The 19491-nt window shown below is 39.0% G+C and overlaps 1 protein-coding gene across 1 annotated transcript; it reads left to right on the top strand.

Moving 5' to 3' along the window:
• Window positions 1-1603: 1603 nt before the first annotated feature.
• KLB (klotho beta) lies at window positions 1604-19224 on the top strand. The gene is made up of 5 exons (XM_015623787.2): window positions 1604-2517; window positions 10590-11097; window positions 13325-13593; window positions 15096-16239; window positions 17858-19224. Exons 1-5 carry the CDS (start codon window positions 1780-1782, stop codon window positions 18217-18219), a joined length of 3021 nt encoding a protein of 1006 aa, XP_015479273.1. The 5' UTR covers window positions 1604-1779; the 3' UTR covers window positions 18220-19224.
• The last annotated feature ends 267 nt before the right edge of the window (window positions 19225-19491 follow it).

Genomic DNA, 19491 nt, shown 5'->3' with positions numbered 1-19491 from the left:
AAGCTGCTGTGGGTACTTGGAGCTCAAGCATCTGGTGATGATGGTGACTAGCTCCTTTAGAAGCATAGACTTGTATACATGTTTTTAATGTTAAAATAGAATGATAATGTTGAGGCAATAACTATCAAACAGCATTTTAAATGCTGTTCCATAGAACAAAAAAGGAACATGTCGGTATGTACCATAAACCAATTTTATACAGTCCCTGTCTGCTCCTCTTGTTCCCAAGCTGCCTGTAGGTGGTAGGATCTTGGCTGAGAAATGTAGATCATTTACTTCAAGTAAGAGGAGGGGCTCATATTTGATGCGGGGCTACCCCACCACCAGGGACCTGGAGTGCAGAAAATGTCAGTGGGAGCTTTTATCTTCATCTGTGGTGAAAATGTTTTTTGTAAAGGCTCTGCAGAGAAACGCTTACAAACATGGACATTTTGTTGTTTATCCTAAAAATAAATAAATTGTCTTCTATTTGTGGTAATTAAAGGTATATGTCAGTGGCATCCTGCAGTGCTGTGAGCATGCTCTCACAGGGAGCAGGAGCAGTAAAGCAGCAGTAGCCCAGCGGTGCATCTGGATTTTCATGTCCTACCTGGCAGCAGGATGAATTCATCTGAGCTCCAGTGATAAATTGTTCCCATGTTCAGATTTCAGTGGGTATCTTTCTTGCATGGAAAGTTACTTCATACTTCTATTTTGTTCCTGAAGGCTCTTCTGCAGCTGTGGTCACACAGTTTCTATTACCATATGGAAACACTTTATATTACTGTACTTCAAGAAAAACAAAAATGGCAGGCATCGGTCTTAGTACGTTGAGTAAATTGACTATATCTCAAGATACATACTGTTGCTAAACAAGCTACAAGATTAAATTATACTGCAAAATTGCTCTATAAATATTTGCTGTACTGATGCTCCAGCTGTGTATATGAATTGTTAAACTAATCAATACTGAAATAGTATCTTTCAGGGCTAATTGTCTTTGCTATTTGTGTTTATTTGAAGAAATCCAGGAAAACTGTGTAAGAACTGGAACATCCAGTTGATGGAATCCCCTGTTGATTTTGTACTGCTGCTGTATGTAGTGCTGTACAGGAAACTCATATACAGGATAGAAAAATGGTTGCATGTGTTTGAAAGAAATATGGACTTGCTTTGTGTTTTTGTATAGTTAGTTGGATGTGTGTATGTCTCTCATTCACAACAAAATTTCCCACAAGTCCAGGGAGAGTTTTTCAGAAGAAGTAGGTTGTTGGAGCAGGGTAGGACGGAGGAACCGTGCACTTCCCTTCCAGCCATCCAATTACACAGATAGGATAAATCTCCTTTAAACTGATGATTATGTAGTGTGAATTGTATTAATGTTTCCTCAAAATACAACTCCACAAGAAATAAAAGATGTGATAGTTTCTAAGATCCTCTGTCACCTATGTTATCCCGCCTGAATGACTGACCTTTAAATGATGATAAATTTGTTCCTGGCATTTCTGTTGTTCAGCCAGCCTGCAGTAAGAAGCCAGGTAGGTGTCTCAGTGGTCACACAGAGGCCACCTCCCTATAAATTACACCGTTCTCTGACCCGATCTACGTCTCACAGTTCAGGCTAATCATTGACAGGGCTTTTACAATCACAGGCTTTTAGTGAAGCTTTGATAAGACACTCCAGCAGCTTGTGGCAAATGAAGACAGTCTACCCAGCGTGGACTCCAGCAAAAGAATGGAATTTTTTCAGCATCAGTACAAGAAACCTGATATTTAACACCGTGACTATAAACTGGCATAATGTGTGGCCAACGACTGGAGAAGATTGTTGCTTTTTGGACATTAGTTTTCATAAGGATAGTTACTGGGCTTGCTGGAGAAGGAAGATCTGTGTGGAGAAAGGACTCCCACCTCAGCCCCGTGAGTGAAACACAGATGTTTTTATATGACACTTTCCCCAAAGAGTTTCTCTGGGGTGTAGGGACAGGAGCTTTCCAGGTGGAAGGCAGCTGGAGGAAGGATGGGAAAGGCTCCTCCATCTGGGACCACTTCACCCGCTCAGAGTTCAGGGATGCTGACGGCACAGGCACCTCCACTGACAGTTATATCTTGTTGGACAAAGATTTGTCTGCTCTGGATTTTTTGGGAGTTACTTTTTACCAGTTTTCAATTTCATGGTCAAGACTTTTCCCCACTGGAGTGGTAGCTGCTCCCAATGAAAAAGGGCTTCAGTATTATAACACCCTTATTGACTCTCTGCTATACAGAAATATTGACCCTGTGATTACACTGTACCACTGGGACCTGCCCTTGATGCTGCAAGAAAAATATGGGGGATGGAAAAATGAATCGATGATTGATCTCTTCAATGACTATGCCACGTTTTGCTTCCAGACCTTTGGGGATCGTGTTAAGTACTGGATTACAATCCACAATCCATATTTAGTTGCTTGGCATGGGTATGGCACAGGTATTCATGCTCCAGGAGAGAGAGGAAAAATAAGAACTGTATACTCAGTAGGACACAATTTGATCAAGGTACAGTATAATAAGATTTTACAAATTGATCTTGCACTGCTGTGGGAAATAGTAGGAGGAATTGGTCCTGTGATCAAGGTTTTTTTTAAAAAAATTACCTACTATGAAAGCACTAATAGCCGCTAGCTAAGGCAGTCTTTCTGTTAATCCTCACTTTGATCTTATTGCTTGTCACAACAGCTAGCTGACTCAGTAACCATTTGTTTTAAAGTGCTTGTTTATTATTTTAGTTAAATTAGCTTTTACATACAAATTCTAACTATTAAAGAACATTTTTTTCTTTACATTTAATTAAACAGATTTGGCCATATTGAAATGACTGTTCTATTAGTTTAAAAGAAAATTGATTTGTATTTGCATATTGAATCAATTTTACTAGCCATACAGTATGTATATGTAAGTATGATTGGTTCTAGCTTAGTAAGATCATACTGCAAAATGTTTGCTTCTACACTAGTAAGGTTGGCACTTCTTGGGTTCAGAAGAAAACAAATGTCCTCTTCAGTACTTGAGAGTTTCAAATTATTTCCATGAGGTAAAGTATTTTTTGCACCTGCCATGCTCAAAGTACTTTACAGAGCAGGTCACTATCCCATCTCTGCAGCCAGTATAATTCCCCTGCTGAGACTATTCTTAACTGTCACAAAGAGAATTTTTCTACAACTTGCCATACATGTAATTAGCAAATAAATCTGAATGGGTTTATCCTACAGAAAGAAATACGCATGTGGGAAAAAATTATTGGCCAGAGTAGTTAAAATATTCTGCAACTGACAAATTCTTGAATTTGCTTCTGGCCTTGAACCTCTGGAACATATTTTTCAAAAAAGTCACACTGCAATCAGTAGAAGTTTTACACACAGAAAAGTTGTTAAGCATCCTGAATTGCTCACTGATTTCAGACTTAGCAGAAGAATGATTTAACGGTACAGATTTGTGAAGCATCTCAAAGATTACTGATGCCAAATAATTTTTTTTATTTTCAAGTGCTATTTTATATAATATAAAAGATACCATTTTTCATTGCAGTATTTCTTGCCTTCCTTTCTGATTGTGACAATCAAATGTGGAGTACCAACTAGGAGTCTCTGCACATTCTGTAAAATCCATGTAAGCAGCACACCACGTACAGGGAGCGATACGCCTCTGCCAAAGAATCAATTGGATTTTCCAGGAAGCCAAGCACAGCTGGGTCTGATACACAAATTACTGACCTAATTTTCTTGGTCAATATTATTTATCTCTCAGACTTGTTTTGATAGTTGCTTCTTATTCTAGAGTATAACATAAATCTCTTGGATGAAAGACTTAAGCAGAACACAATCCTTTAACTACTGTTTTATTATCCTTAGGCAGAAAATATTTTCCTATTATTTACCCTTCTTACAACCCCATGAACATTACCTAAAGTATTAGCAGTTCTAATACTTTACAGAATTTACCACTGTAAAATTTCTGCAGATTTTAGTTTTGAGATCAATGAAAGATCTCAAATTTGTGGAAAAGTATTTGAGGAACTGGAGTCTTCTGGTTGGGGTTAGAGAAGGAATGGAAACTCTTGAGGTACCAGTGGATATGAGTCACCTCTTCTATCTTTAGATATTATTATTTATCTCTCTTAATAAACTGTAATGCGAGCAAGCAGTTCCACAGAAGTCACAACTGGTACTATATGTTCCAACTAGCCAGAATCTTTCTCAAAGATTTATGTGTGAGTTTAAATCTTCAGTTCATTTTGCATTGTTGACAATACAGTATTAATGGAATGTATTGATGAACAATCAGGATTTGTGTGTTGTGAAATATCTCTCCTTTCAGAATCAAGGAAAGTCATAAGATTCTCTCTTTCAAGAGATTTCGTATGGGTTTTTCTTTCATGACCAGTATATACTGGTCTGTTTCTCAGACACTGTATTATGGCTACCTTCTAATTTCCCACTGCAAACCAAAAACATTATCCCAAAAATAAAAGATCAACCAAAATGTCAGCTTTTGGCAGTGTGAGGCAAAGCCTGTTAAAGCTCTTGAAAAGATTGCCATTTATGTCATCAGCTTTAGAAAGAACAACATTCTTGTCCATGTCAAGGCTTCATTTTTGGAAGGGCTGTTGACAGACACAGTCCTCAGTGCCACCCTGTGCACAAACCAGGTCCATCCATTAAATATGCAGAGCAGGAAAAACAGGTCTGTAATGCTGAAATTAAGCTAATCTGGCTACCACACTGTTACACAGCAATCTGCTGAAAATCACTCTCAAGCCTTTTTGTAGTATCTTTGGAAAAATTAAATTAAGCTCTCGAAATAATCCTACTTTTAGTTTAATTTCCTTCTGTATTGTTGCAGTCATGGTGTTATCAGAACTAATCACTGTTTATATACAGCTTTTATGTGACATATCAATCATAACCTGAAGCTAAGTTTAATAGAATCACAAAAACAATATAACAAACCATAAACCTCTGCTTTTTTTGACTTTGGATTATTTTATATTAATAACAATTTGAAAGTTGCTGGAGATCTTTGTGTCCCTAGAAAAGGGCTAAAAAAATTTCTCTTCATTTTAAATTATCAATTTTATTGTTTTCAAAAGCAATACAAAGTCCTAAAACACAAATGATTGGCTGGCACATGGAAAAGTTCATAGAATACCTGGTTGGAATAGGACCTCAAGAATCATCTCCATGATGACATGTATTTTAGAACTGATTAAAAAATTATCTGCTTCCATGAATGCATTCATGTAACTAGGCAGATGCTGATCCTATTAAGGCTTTCCAACAAAAATAGGGTTGGTATGTCTTCATCCAGCCCCAGAGCTCTGTGTGTTGGCTGGCACAAAGCACTGCTGATGCTGAATCACTTCTTAGCTGCTCCCCTCCAAGCCTTGCATCCTGCTAAGGGAATACCCCAGACACATCTATTTGAGAGACATCCCTGCCTTTTGCACAGGCCTTGCTACTCCAGATCTATAAAGAGAGGTAGTGAATGCAGAATCAAAGGCTGCTAAGCAGGGTGTGCTTAGGAGATTTGCATTGGGAAAATAATCCAGAAGAAGAATTTCAAATTCCAGTTTTAAAAAAATTTCAATTTTAAAAATGTATTTGCACATCACTAAGTATTGTAATCATACACAGAGGGTAATCATTGCTGCTGACCATTTCAAAGGACTTGGTACTACCTGTTGGGAAATTGATAGGGAATCTGAACTTCTATGCTTTTTAATTATAAATTTCTAAGGGATTCTCTTAGATAAATATCTCTTCAATCATATGGTCATTATGAGTAATAAAAGGAGCATGTGTGCTATAATTTCTAATGTCCCCAGCCTCTCTGCCACCACTGTCTGCCCCGCAGCAGCCAGGGAGACAGGGGAGATAGAGTAGTTTGTCCAAGAAGAACCTAAAAATGAGCTCTTTCCCTTGCTGAGATGGCAGTCACAGCTTTAATTCTTGGGATCCTTTGGGGGAGATGACAAGAGGGAAAGAGGAAGAGGTATCAATAAGCAGTCCTTTTTGAAGACAGGGGAAAAGGAGTGGAGGGAATTCACACAGCCAATAAGGGGAACCGGGGAGAACAAGATAAGGGAAAGAAACTTACAATTTTACATTTTTGGAGGTACATTTTTTGGGTCATACCATTTTTCCTAACTGCATTACAACACATGTGGAATCTTCTACCAGATGGAGGGTGGCCATCAAAAGTGCATTTCTGTTCTTCATTAAAGGAGACTGCACTACACAAAGGCAACATCAGAAAACAATTAATGATAACAGGTAACTTTCTATGCAACATTTGAAAGAAACACTAAAGAAATTAAAAAATAAACTATGAGCTTGCTCCTGAGGCAGATGTCATACTGAAGCAGAGAATAAAAAAATGGCACACAGAAAAACTAGATGGATTTCTTTGATTAATCAGTAAATAAATCTGACAAGAAGCAAGAAAATTCAAAGCAGACGAATCATTGAGGCGGGACCTATGTGAGATGTATACCTTACCTGATATATTATTACCATTTTCCCTATATCTAGTTATGTTCTTCCATACTTGGATAGAGATTTGTAAATATCACAAGGGCAGACCAACCTGTCTTCTTTTCCTCCTTTGTATCAGTGCCGTCCAGGAAGTTCTGCCTTTGCTAGTTGGCAGAAAGGGGTTTCTTTTTTTTTACTTTAATTTATTTCCTGTTAAAGATTATTCACACTCCTTTCCATCTGACAGAAAAGCCCAGGAGAGACATGTCCTAATGAGGTCTCCTTAAAAAATGTCTTCATCACATACTTGGATAAAGTAATAAATTCACTTTCAAGCCTGGTGTCTCTCTATGGGTCCATGGCAGATCAGGTTCTTTTCTGTGCCCAACTGCATTACTCCCAGCTCTTTGACAGATCTCACTATGCCAGGATCTCTTTAGTGGACACTGTTGACTTTGGGATCTGTGGATGCGTGTGCCCCAGGAAAGTCCTATCTATAATTCATTCTCCTTAAAAACAAATTTCTATTTCATGAATGGGGAATAATTTTTACCTCTATGTCCTATGAGATACTTCCTTCCCCCAAAGGAGACTCCTTTCCTCAGGATGCAGAAAGCAGCACCTGATTTTCTTACATGAGGAGGGAAACCTGTCTCCATCAAGTATGGCTCCAGGGTAGACATCAGAATCATCTATGCTTGGAAGTGTCTGCTGGAAGATTTTTCAAATAGTAGTAGCCATCATACAATGATGATGTAAAATTCAGCATTGATTCACATTTTTTTGATTATTTGTTATTTTCAGGTTAGTTTTCTTAAATTTCTTGGTAATCATTAGGGAAAACACAATCCAAATGCTGGACAATTAACATACAGCAAATTCGATAGTAAAGCTTCAGTCCTTCATAACACCCTCTCAAGAAGTATAGTCACCTGCATCCTGAGATGTAGGCAGTCCTTCACAAGGATTGATATTGATATCAGTTTGCAAAATAAAGGGTTTATTTCTGCTTTAGCTCTGCTGACTATGGGGCATCTTCACCACAGACCAAAAAGGGTTTGAACAGAAATACACTCTCCAAATACGCCACACATCCCTGCCCTTCTTCTGAAGTGTAACATCATCAGACTCTATATTCTAGTTCTTCATGGTTTAAACACCAAACAAGTAAACAAAAAGCCCAAATGATTTTATTAGCATTTTTTGAATTCTAGTTTTCCTAAATGCTCTTGATTTCCAGCACACTAAAATAACTCCATATACACCTGACATTGTTTTGTATACTCGTTGTTCAAATAAAAATTTCTTGACTGAAGTATCTTAAGAATTTGAAAGTATTGCTATTTCCATTAAAAGCTCTTTGCACAGGCATATGTTAAATTGCAGGATCAGAATTTGAGGAAGGAAGTACGAGAGTATTTAAAAAAGAAAAAATAACAATACTGTTGTGTTCAATTTAATTAAGTTGACTTTTCCAGCCTTTTTATGGGGTGAATACTAACTGACATAGCACTCTCTGTGGCTTTCAAGACTAGGGAATATTTTCTACATTAATACCAGGAAAATATGCTGAAATTAGTGAGTCATACCTATCTAGAATAAATACCCAATATTGATCCTACTTTAACTGTGTATTTAGCCTTGACATTTGTCCTTGCTCTAACAAGGAAAGTGAAAGATTAGGGATTAAATTCTAACTGAAAAAAGATTAGTCAAGATTTACTGAAAATACCAGATATGATGTATGATATAACTTTTAAATTGATATTTGTTTCATAGCTGGTCTTAGAGAACAAATTATATGAATCAACTGATTCCATCAAAAATAATTTGCATTTAGCAAACACCTTCTATCTGAGAATGTTAAGCTTCTTTACAGATAATTAACAACTCAAAACAGAATTATAGGCAAAAAAATTATATTGTGTATACTATGTCTCTAAAACCCTTACTATAGACAGTGACATGTTTTTTACAGTAAGAATTAATCCTCAGAATTAAGTCATCAGTGATGCATACAAATTTGTATATAAGGATTCTGTCTTGACTCACATTAAATGTACTTATTTATACTTGAGGTCTACTTCTCTAGTATTATACCTGTGGCTGTGTTCTCTACTGTACACATTATTTTTAATAGTAAATTTATTTTCTTCTAATCACCTTCTGAAGATGTGTATGAATACAAGTTATCCCTGACTGGCTTTTATATGTCAATATCATATTCTAATTACTTGTTTTTTTGGCAAAGCCCTCTTTCTCCACTTCACCTAGACAAGTGTGATTTACCTGGTGCTGTTGTCATGCTACTTGGCACTGTGCATTATACAGCTGAGTGCAATGGGGGGCTTCTTGTTAAGCCAATGCAGCCATATGCCTCTCGTTCAACAGTGGTGTTTGTGGGCTGTGTCTGGAGAAAAAGTGTAGAAACCAGGTGAGAAAACACTAGAGGCAGAGCACAGAGTAATCCTGGCCCCAGCAGCCACCCCAGGGTGGAGGGACTTTCAGGAGAGAACCGTGAGGGCAACCAAAGAGATGGCAGTGGCCACTTTAATTTTCTGATGAGGCTGCCAAGAAATACATTTTTTATTACTTTAACTCTATCTTGCAATTTGCCTCATGAGTCCATTTTTGATGGCTTCCCTCTTTGGCTACAGAACCTGCATTTCAAAGGTTAGTGTCACTTTATCAGTATTTTCAAAGACAGACCTTGAACAAATGTTATGAGCATGACCTTAGAAACCATAAACAACTGATACACAAAATTTCACAAACTGTAATTCTTTGGTACTCCCCAACTTAAACAAATACCTACTTGACATCAGGCCTTTTGCAGTTTTTTTAAACTGTCAAGGCTGTGTGTTTCTAGATAAATTAACTGAGGTAACTAAGGTAAGCAATGCTGTTTGGCTTAGTAATGATGACAATCTAACTCAGCACTCAGTGTTTCACAATGCTCCTAATGTTTTTTCTGGGTGCAAACTGTTATTTTCTTTCCAGCTTAAGAGTATAAAGCCACACTACAGGCATAAGGTAAACCCTGAGTTACTTGACAACCCTTCAGCTGAGCGAGGTCAGCTCCCTTCCCCTGGGTCAGATCACCTGATGTGATTGACGCTGCAGTCCAGAGTCACTCCTCTCTGACCTACCTGTCCTGTTTCCTTATAGGACTTTGACAATGCTAGTGGTTCCTCAGTCTCCCGTGTATTTCTGGTTTTGTGTAAGTTTTGTCTGCTGTATGCCCTTACTTAAGCAATTAATGATGTGACATTTGAAGCTAATTGTGATAATGCTGCACTTTCTAAAACACTATGATAATCAGAAAAGTGGTATTAAGATGTGATACAGTGCGGTGGCCATTTCAAAGAAGAAATTAACTAAAATCCTGAACAAAATTCTCACTCAGAACTGTGAAAGTTGACATTTGGCTTCAAACTTCACAGCTGGGTTTTAAAGTTTTTACATTTAGGGATTGTGCAAATACCAAATCTTGAACACTTGCTCCTATGACTAGGCCAAAATAAAATAACTAAATCCCAAGAGGAAGGATGGGGTGGATGTGGTTTGATCATAATGAGTTCAGGTAATCTGCGGAGCACAGAGCAATTAGTAGCACAGAGTCACTACTGACAAATGAAATATCATATGAGATACATAATTGATGGAATAATTGTAAAGATGGTTTGGAATTTTAACCGTATCAGGAATCACCATTTGACAGAGAAAGACTCAGATGGGACCGGCTAGATCACAGAGTTCAAATCCCACTGCTAGAGCTGTTCCAAAGTGTCCATGTAACAGCTATTCTCATCCCTGGTGGGATCTCTCCTGAAATTTAGACACATGTTAAAAGACAAAAAGCCACAGCCTTAGCGTGTCATAGGAACAGCACAGGAGTTACCGAGCGCTGCCCTCATCCTAAGGAACCTTGTAGAGTAACAGTGACTGTCCATTAAACTGTGCTGGGTACTTAATGTGCCTTAACTGATACTTCCATATAAGCCTGCAGTGACTCAGATGGAGCTACCTGCCTCTCAAGCTGCCTGCGCACAGAGACTTTATTAGAGTTACAATTTAATGCTATCTTTCTCTCATCAGGCTCATGCAAAAGTTTGGCATACTTATAAAGAAAACTTCGAACCCTATCAGAAGGGGATGATATCCATAGTATTGGGATCCCACTGGATTGAGCCTAACAAACTGGAAGATGAGTCGGACATTTCTAAATGCCAGAAGTCTATGGAGAGAGTACTCGGATGGTTTGCTAAACCTATCCATGGGGATGGGGATTATCCAGAAGAACTGAAAAATGAATTCTTGTTTTTGCCACGCTTTACCGAAGATGAAAAAAAGTACATAAAGGGAACAGCTGACTTCTTCGCTTTTTCCTTTGGTCCTAGTAACTTTAAACCTCCAAACACTCTACCAAAAATGGGACAAAATTTGTCACTCAATTTGAGGGAAGTACTGAACTGGATTAAACTGGAATACAACAGTCCTCGAATCTTGATTGCAGAGAATGGCTGGTTCACTGACAGCCATGTGAAAACAGATGACACCACAGCCATCTACATGATGAAAAACTTCATTAATAAGGTTTTACAAGGTTTGTACAGAAATTACTTGTTGGATTTTTCAGAGGGCACTTTTGATCATTTGATATTTAGCTCTGTAATAATTCAATCTTTTTTTCTTTAAAGAGATAGTGGTAACAAAGTTAATCATTAATTATTTATACTGCATGAGTACAAGTCATGGATCAGGATCTACTGGTGCTAGGTGTTGTACAAACAGAAAAAACCCATAGCCCCTGTCCCAGAAAGCTAAAGTCCAACATCCACATTGGTAGGGTTATGGTTTCCATACTCAAACTATTACTCCTACAGGACTCCAAGGCTCCACCTATAGTAGGTACAGAAAAACTTTAAGATCTTCTTCTGTGAATGTCACTTCTGGTTAACACAGGTTAACTCCTGACCTTTCCTACCCTCACCCCTTGTTTCTGCCCCAAACCTTCCCTTTGTTTTTCAGGAGGCTTTTCTCATCCTCACTCTTACACACAGGATCCTGACCTGTTTCTGCCCTCTCCTTTCACTGTCCCTGCAGACAATGCTACAAACATACTCTCACTCTGATCCTCCAGATCTCTACCTTTCACCTGCCTAACTTTTTATTTTCCTTACCATAAAACATATGTAAAATAGTACTTTTTCCCCTACCCATTTAAACGGCCACAAAATCTCAGCATGCACCATCTCAAGTACTGCAGCATCTTTTGCTCTGACAATTAAACTTACCCCCATCTATTCAGTATGCTTCTACAAACAAAAGTGTTCTCAGTTGTCACTCTGTCCCTAGATGTCTGCTCCCATTTGTTCAGCTTTCCTCATTGTGGACATCAAGTACTAATCTTTACTTGCAAGGCCATTCTAGCTTATCTCTTTATCCTCTACATCATTCTCTTCTTCTGCATTTTGCAATGGGTATTTTCAGACATTTTTGTACTTTCTCCTGTGCTTTCCCTAATTTAGAAGTTGCTTTCTTTGAAAATACATGCCATTGTATTGCTTTGTTACATTTCCTCATCTCCTTTCCAGTATTCTGACTTGTCTATCAGCTTCTCATATACTCACATTGCAAGCTTGGGCTTTCTGGTTTCATCTGGCAACTAGGAAAGCATCCAGCTGGACTATGCCGATGCAGCTGGGTATCTTGGAACTCTGCTGCATCAAGACCTGCACTGTGCAAAACTGCTTGCTGGTTGTGTGCCTAGGGCAAGGAAGTTCAGTGGAAATTCAGAACGATGCAAAATGAAAGACAAAATGAGGCTAAATGATATTGGGAAGACATGAACCAGAAAACTTCATCTTTATTCCTTGGCTTAATGGTGTAGGGGGCTACAGGTAAAATATGACTTGTCCACCTGTCTGTGTTAAAATCCTCAGCAACCCTACTTGGTCACTGTTTTGCCTTGGGCATTCCAGCCCTCAGAAGGTTAATGTGAAGAGTTATCCCCTATTATTTCCTAGCTTAAAGCTGGCAACAGGCAGTGAACATGACTGACCATGGAGTTTGGACTTTTCTTCCAGGCTGCCAGCTGGCATGAGTCTAAACAGGTAAAAAACATTGTGCTTACTTGGTATCCACTGAGAAGCTGCTTTGCAGGTTCTGCTGCCCTTCCTGAAGAATCAGGTTCCAGATCTGAGATACGTATAAAAGATCGTATCTAGACTCCTTTGCAAGAAGGATGTTAAGATTGCCTGAAGAAATCAGCATGCACTGCACCCATTCTGTAACTACATCAGTCTCTGGGTTAGTCAACCCAACTTCTCTAAAGTCATTAAGAGTCCCTTGCCAACAAAATCAATTTTTCAATTTACAAGCTGAGTAGACATTCCCAAATGGTTGGGCTTGCAGACATCTTTCAAATAAACATAGTGAGTTTTAGCTTCATGACAAAGTTACAAACCAGATCAACTGTTCCTCCCTTTATTTTTACTCATGATTCTCTAATTTTACTGGTATTATTTTACTGGCAAATTGTCAAATACAACTTCAAACCTGGAAGTGGTATAATATTTCTTGTTTGCTCAGAGAAGAAATAAAGCATCCTACAGTAATTTAATTTCTTAAGGAATTAGTGACAACTTTTTTTCAGTAAATAAAGACTAAGATGTATATGTCAGTTTTACAATGAATTACAGTGGGTCAATAACCCTACAAACGTTGAGAAGACACTTATGATTTTCAAAGTAAATAGCCCTTTCTTATAAATACCCCTTTATATAGAGTACTAAATACAAGATTCATGGATGTTACCTTCTCTTATGCAGCTATTAAATACGACAGCATAGATGTGTTTGGTTACACAGCCTGGTCCCTCCTTGATGGCTTCGAATGGCAATATGCTTACAACATCAGGCGTGGATTGTATTATGTGGATTTCAAAAGTAAAAAAAAGGAAAGAATTCCCAAGTCATCTGCACTTTATTATAAACAAATCATACAAGAAAATGGATTCTTCCCAAAGGATTCTACCCCAAACTTGCAAGCTCAGTTCTCCTGTGACTTCTCCTGGGGTATCACTGAGTCTGTTCTCAAGGTAAGCATAAAATATAAGGAGTATCAGCAGGAAACAATGATCAGCAACTTCAACTTTGTGAACAAATGACTGTATACAGCACCTTGCATTCAAGAATTTCAATGCACACTGCCAGCAGAAGTTAAGCCATATTTGCATTGCTTCAATTTCATGTGTTTCCAGGTTTTCAGGGGAGGGGGTCACAGGATGCTGGCTGCTGCAGCAGCAGCAGACTGCTGCAGGAGCCCTTCCAGGCACAGCCCTCCCACTGCTTGCATCTCCATGTGGCAGATCAGATGAGGAAATTTCAGACCAAGAGGTTGATCCAACCAATTGTTACTGGGTTATTTTTCAACCAGCGGTTTCCAAATCCAGTTTGCAATGTGGCCATAGGGATGCTTGTGATGGCCTGATGGAGAGAGTGACAAAGGGCAGGGACAAGGTGATTATGCTGGTGGCAGCAGTGACCTGCAGGCTCCAGGGCTTGTCTACAGCAGAAACACATTCCTGGGCTAGGCCTGGCTCTAAGTGCCACTTAGACAAGTGGGTAAGAAGCCATTCTTTAAAAAGACACATAGTACAGGTGAATATAAGCAACCTTGAGGTTTTACCATCTGAGCTCACATTAGAAAACAAATCCTATGACCTTTTGTCCAAACTGGTTCCTACAGAACCTATTTATTTTTCTTCTATTTCTGCTTTAAACTTAGTAAATAAGCTAAGTGTATATATGGCTAGTGTTGGGATCCCCTTCTTGTCATCGGACACAGTCCCATGACAAATATCAGCCTCAAAAAGTAACAACAAAATCCCGTAATTTAAACCATTCACCGACAACCATAAGGGAAAAAAAAGTTAAGCTTCTATATATCTTGTTAAAATGCAGCACAAAAAAGTACATTTTCTTTAAAGAAAAACCAATCTAAATGTTTTAACTCCACTATATTGTACTTTTAAACCTACAAAAAGCATTTAAAAATTGGAATATTAAAAAAAAAAGTGCTATTCAGAAGCTTTTCAACTAGTAGGAAATAGCAAAGATATACCTAAATGGTACAAGCTGTTTGTGTCAGATTACTGTACCTCAGTTTCACCAGGCTGATCACAGCAGCAGTGCCAAAGTAATCCGTGCCTGCCTCTTACAGCCCCTGGTGCTTGTTCTCGCTGCCCACTCTCCTGGCAGCTGCCTGAGAACTGCTGTGTGCATGACCAGAGTGAACTTCATGTGTGTGAAAACATGTCATACATGTAGCCTGGTGGCAGGACAAATGCCCATGTGTAATTGAAAAGAAAAAAGTGCAATTTTGATGTTTTTCATAGGGAAAGGAACAGAATGATAAGATGACCACTAGCACAAAGCCCATATAGGTGAGTTGGTTACCCTCTTCCCCCTGGAGCATGTAAGGAGGGCCTTCTGACAACCAGCACAAATCAACAGCTAAACACAGGCAGAAGTGCAGACTAGAAACAGGTATTATGTTTATTTAATTAAAACCCATTGTAATGCATTTTTATTTTCACAGGCAGAATTGGCAGCTTCCTCACCACAGTTCTGTGATTCCAGCTTGTACCTCTGGAATGTCACAGGAGATGGGCTTCTGCACAAAGTTGAAGGGGTAAAGCTAAAAACCCGACCAGCACAGTGCACAGATTTTGTCAGTATTAAAAAGCAACTGGATCTCCTGGAAAAAATGAAAGTCACCCATTACAGATTTGCACTTGACTGGTCACTAATTTTACCCAATGGAGATTTGTCAGTGGTCAACAGGCAAGTTCTTAGGTATTACAGATGTGTGATTAGTGAAGTCCTGAAACTCAACATTCAATCCATGGTCACCTTGTATTATCCAACTCACACCTACCTGGGCCTGCCACGTCCTTTGCTGCAGACAGGAGGATGGTTGAACCAATCCACTGCCTACGCTTTTCAAGACTATGCAGCTTTATGTTTTAGGGAACTTGGTGATTTGGTTAAACTTTGGATTACAATAAATGAGCCCAACCAGCTAAGCAATGTCTACAACAGGAGCAGCAATGACACCTATCGGGCAGCACACAATTTATTAATAGCACACGCCATGGCCTGGAGAATATATGACAAGCAGTACCGGTCCTCTCAGTATGGCAAAGTGTCCCTGTCCCTGCATTCCGACTGGGCTGAGCCTGCCAACCCCTTCTTTGAATCTCATTCAAAAGCTGCCAACAGGTTTCTTCAGTTTGAAATAGGCTGGTTTGCCAATCCCATATTTAAGACTGGGGACTATCCAGCTACTATGAGGGAATACATCACCTTTAAAAACAGAAAAGGCCTCTCATACACTTTGTTGCCATCTTTCACAAGTGAGGAAAAACAGCTTGTCAAAGGTGCAGCTGACTTTTATGCACTGAATCATTTCACCACCAGATTTGTGATTCACGAACCTCGGAATGGAAGCCAGTATGACTTTGATCATGACATTCAATTTCTGCAGGATATCACCTGCCTGAGCTCCCCTTCTCGTTTGGCAGTGGTGCCTTGGGGAATGCGCAATGTTCTTAGATGGATCAAAAAAACTTACGGTGATATTGACATTTACATCACAGCAAATGGAATAGATGACCCATCCTTAGACAATGATGAACTTCGAAATTATTACTTGGGCAAATACATTCAAGAGGTTTTAAAAGGTGAGTACATGACAGATTCAAGTTCCCCAGAGCCATTTCTATGGCACAGACCCAGGCACAGCAAGTCTTGCCCTGGACAGAGCGAGCAGTCCTGGTTCAGATGCAGGAGCCAGCAGCACTGACCCCCTGAGAGGCCCAACTCTGCACTCACACTCAGGGCAGCTATGACACAAGGGAATAGCATCAAGTGCCTGGCACAAAATGCAGCTACAGCTGCCTCCAGTTTAAACCATGTGAAAAGCTCTCTGGGCATGTACATACAGCAGCGTAGTTACTCAGAAGTTATAAGGAGATGGCACTTCAACTCCCAAGAGACGATTAGTATTTCTTCTCTCCAGAGAAAGGCAAGAGCCTCCTTGCTTGCTGAACTAGCCATTGGACAGGAAAGTGCAAACAAGTCCACAGAGACCTGGAGGGACATAGAGAAGAAATACAGCAGGGCACTAGCGGCACCAGCTGCTGTTGAAGGGAGAGTCCAGCTCTAGTTTTTGTTCCACTGCTTGTTTTCATCTGAGCACATATGGGAATCTTCACTTTAGAGAAAAACTAGTAAGAGTTATGGAGTACAAAAACATTCAAGGCAATGATCTTCAGCTTGTTGTACGAGAAATGCTGCAGGGACCTCATCCCTCCCCTCCCTCTTCCTCCAACCAATCATTAAAAAAAAGCAGTGAGATGCAGGCTACCAGCAAGGCCTTGGTACCTGAATAATACAGGCAAAGTAAGATTTGCAATACGTCCTTGCCCTCATTATATCCTACTGGTAAGCGTTAGAGAGATCCTGATCAGGACATGGGGGGTTCAAAAGCTTTTCTGAAGCAACTGACATCAAATTCAGTCTAGATATCCTGGTTTCTCCTCTCTAGGAGTTAATAAAAAATGAGACAAATCATACTCATGGCTAAGCATGGCTTCAGGTTACTTTTAGACACGAAGAAACAAAGTGTTCTCTCTCCAGTAGCTTTCTCAGTTACTACAGGACTAATGAGCATTTTCTGATTTATTTTCCATGCTAAGTTCATACTGTAAGCAAAAAAACAATACATTATTAAATGAAGTTACTAAATGAAAGGGTTGTTTAAAAGGCATTTCATTACAGTATTCCCATTTTAATTTTCAGAGAGCATAACACTATACAGCACTCATAAAAAGATGCCCCAATTGACATGTTCTAATCGGGGTCACTTTTCCAACTATGCTTACTGCTGGTACATGACTTCAAGGCCTGCTATTTTTAAGTATTTTCACCCAGCATTTGGGTGCAGCAGTGTAACACAGAGCCATGCATTCTGCAGGGAGGAGCAGCTGAGTTTGAAGCAGGACAGGAATTCTTGGAAAGCTACTCTCAGGGCACCAATGGGCAGCTGCTCCTGAGTCAGTGCAGCTGGCTTCAGTTAAGAGCAGCATCTGGCTTTTCCCAGGAAAACAAACTTCCAGCCAGCTCCAAACCCTGTCCAAATCCAATTTTCATGGGGTAGGTCCAAAAATTCCCAAATCATAAGGATTTTTTAAAAACAGTACGGCACTGTTCCCACAGAACTGAGACAACCGAGTATTAGAAGCAGAAAATATTTTATAAGTACACTAACACTTTGTTTTGGTTTCTTTTCCTTCTCAGCCTACTACATTGACAAAGTCAAGATTAAAGGCTACTACGCATTTAAGCTGACTGAAGAAAAATCTAAACCCAGATTTGGATTCTTCACTTCTGATTCAAAAGGAAAGCCTTCAATAAAATTTTACAATAGCCTGATAAGCAACAATGGCTTTCCTGCTGACTCCTCAGTCTGTGGCCCCTCTAGCCATGAAAAGCAGTGTAGCATCTGCTTGTTTATTTCCCAGAAGAAGCCGTTAATATTCTTTGCATGCTGCCTTTTCTGTACCCTCATTTTGTTTTTAGCTATCATTTTTTTTCACAAAAGAAAAAGAAGGAAACGTTTTAAGGCAAAAAGCATCAAGTGCATCTGTGTCTCATTTTAATAGGGAGCACAAGCTCACTTTGAGTGACATCAGTCACTGCATTCTACAGTGGATGATGCCACTCAAGACAACTGTGGAAAACCACTGAGTCACTCCAGTCACACACCCCAAGCATTTCATTCAAAAACAAAGTAATCACATTTATAGGAAGAAGAGCCATGGCACTTGCTTCTGGTAAAATTACTTTTTTCCACCTACTGTACATTGCAGACAATTCCATCTATTTTTAAAAAAAGAATTATGACTCTCCTGTGCCTTGGAATAACCATTAAAACAGATTTACTTGCAAAGAGCAACTTTTGAGAACTGATATGCACTTTTGTATGAATAAATGTGTCTTGTGATGTGTATTTGTGTTATGTTGTTGAGCATGAAACTGCAGCTGTTATTAAAAAGTGTTATTAAACCCACAAACCTTCAACTAAGTACTCCAGCAGGAATGAAATATGCCAGGCCAGCTTCTGAAGATACCCCTAAAAGAACAAAACCAAGTTAACTCCATTATTGACCAACAGACATCCCATACAGATTGAAGTAATTTTAAGCAAATATAACTGAAGACAAAACCATGTACAATCACTATTTTTCATCTCCAAAATGGGGAAGCCATAAAAATTTTTACTGGCAGAGAAGATCTAAATAAACAGTAACTATTAACCCACTCAATAGAGTGATGAATGTAAATTGTACCTGTCATTATACAAGTGGATCTTCGAGCAATTTTTGGAATTTCTTAACATGTGTGGGATGCTTTAGCAACTTGTTGCCAAGTTTGTTTCTGCACTATCCCTGTATTTTGTTTTTTTCCAAATTGAATGAAGTGACAATGTGGATTATACTACTGCACAGAAATAGTACAACCTCCCAGTTAGATGTTGCTACATGGCAAGTGTATCACCAGATAAACACAAACCACTGCTGGTGAAACTCAGAGATACACTGAGCTTTGAGGTAAAGTCCTTTGTTTTCTTAATTGAGCAATAAAAATAAAGCACCATATTTTCAGATTGCTGCATCTATCTATGTATTTAGTTTAAATGGTCTTACAAATCTAGCTACTGATTTAAATTTTGTTTTTCATTTACTTCAAATTCTGTCATCACAAGTCTAAGGCTCGAGAAAAGATGTGAAAGAACATTGGTCTCTCTGTGAGAATAATGTTTTTATTATTTCTTAATGCTGTGACTCTTATTCAGTCTGAATGAAGTCTGATGGTTTGAAAACCCATTGGTAGTGGGCACCCAATGTGCAATCTGCTTCTTCAAAAGCCAT

The sequence above is a fragment of the Parus major genome, chromosome 4 (genome assembly GCF_001522545.3).
Source record: "Parus major isolate Abel chromosome 4, Parus_major1.1, whole genome shotgun sequence".
In the NCBI taxonomy this organism is placed as follows: Eukaryota; Metazoa; Chordata; class Aves; order Passeriformes; family Paridae; genus Parus; species Parus major.
The sequence above is the reverse complement of the archived record's forward strand: the minus strand, read 5'-3'. Positions and strand labels throughout refer to the sequence as shown.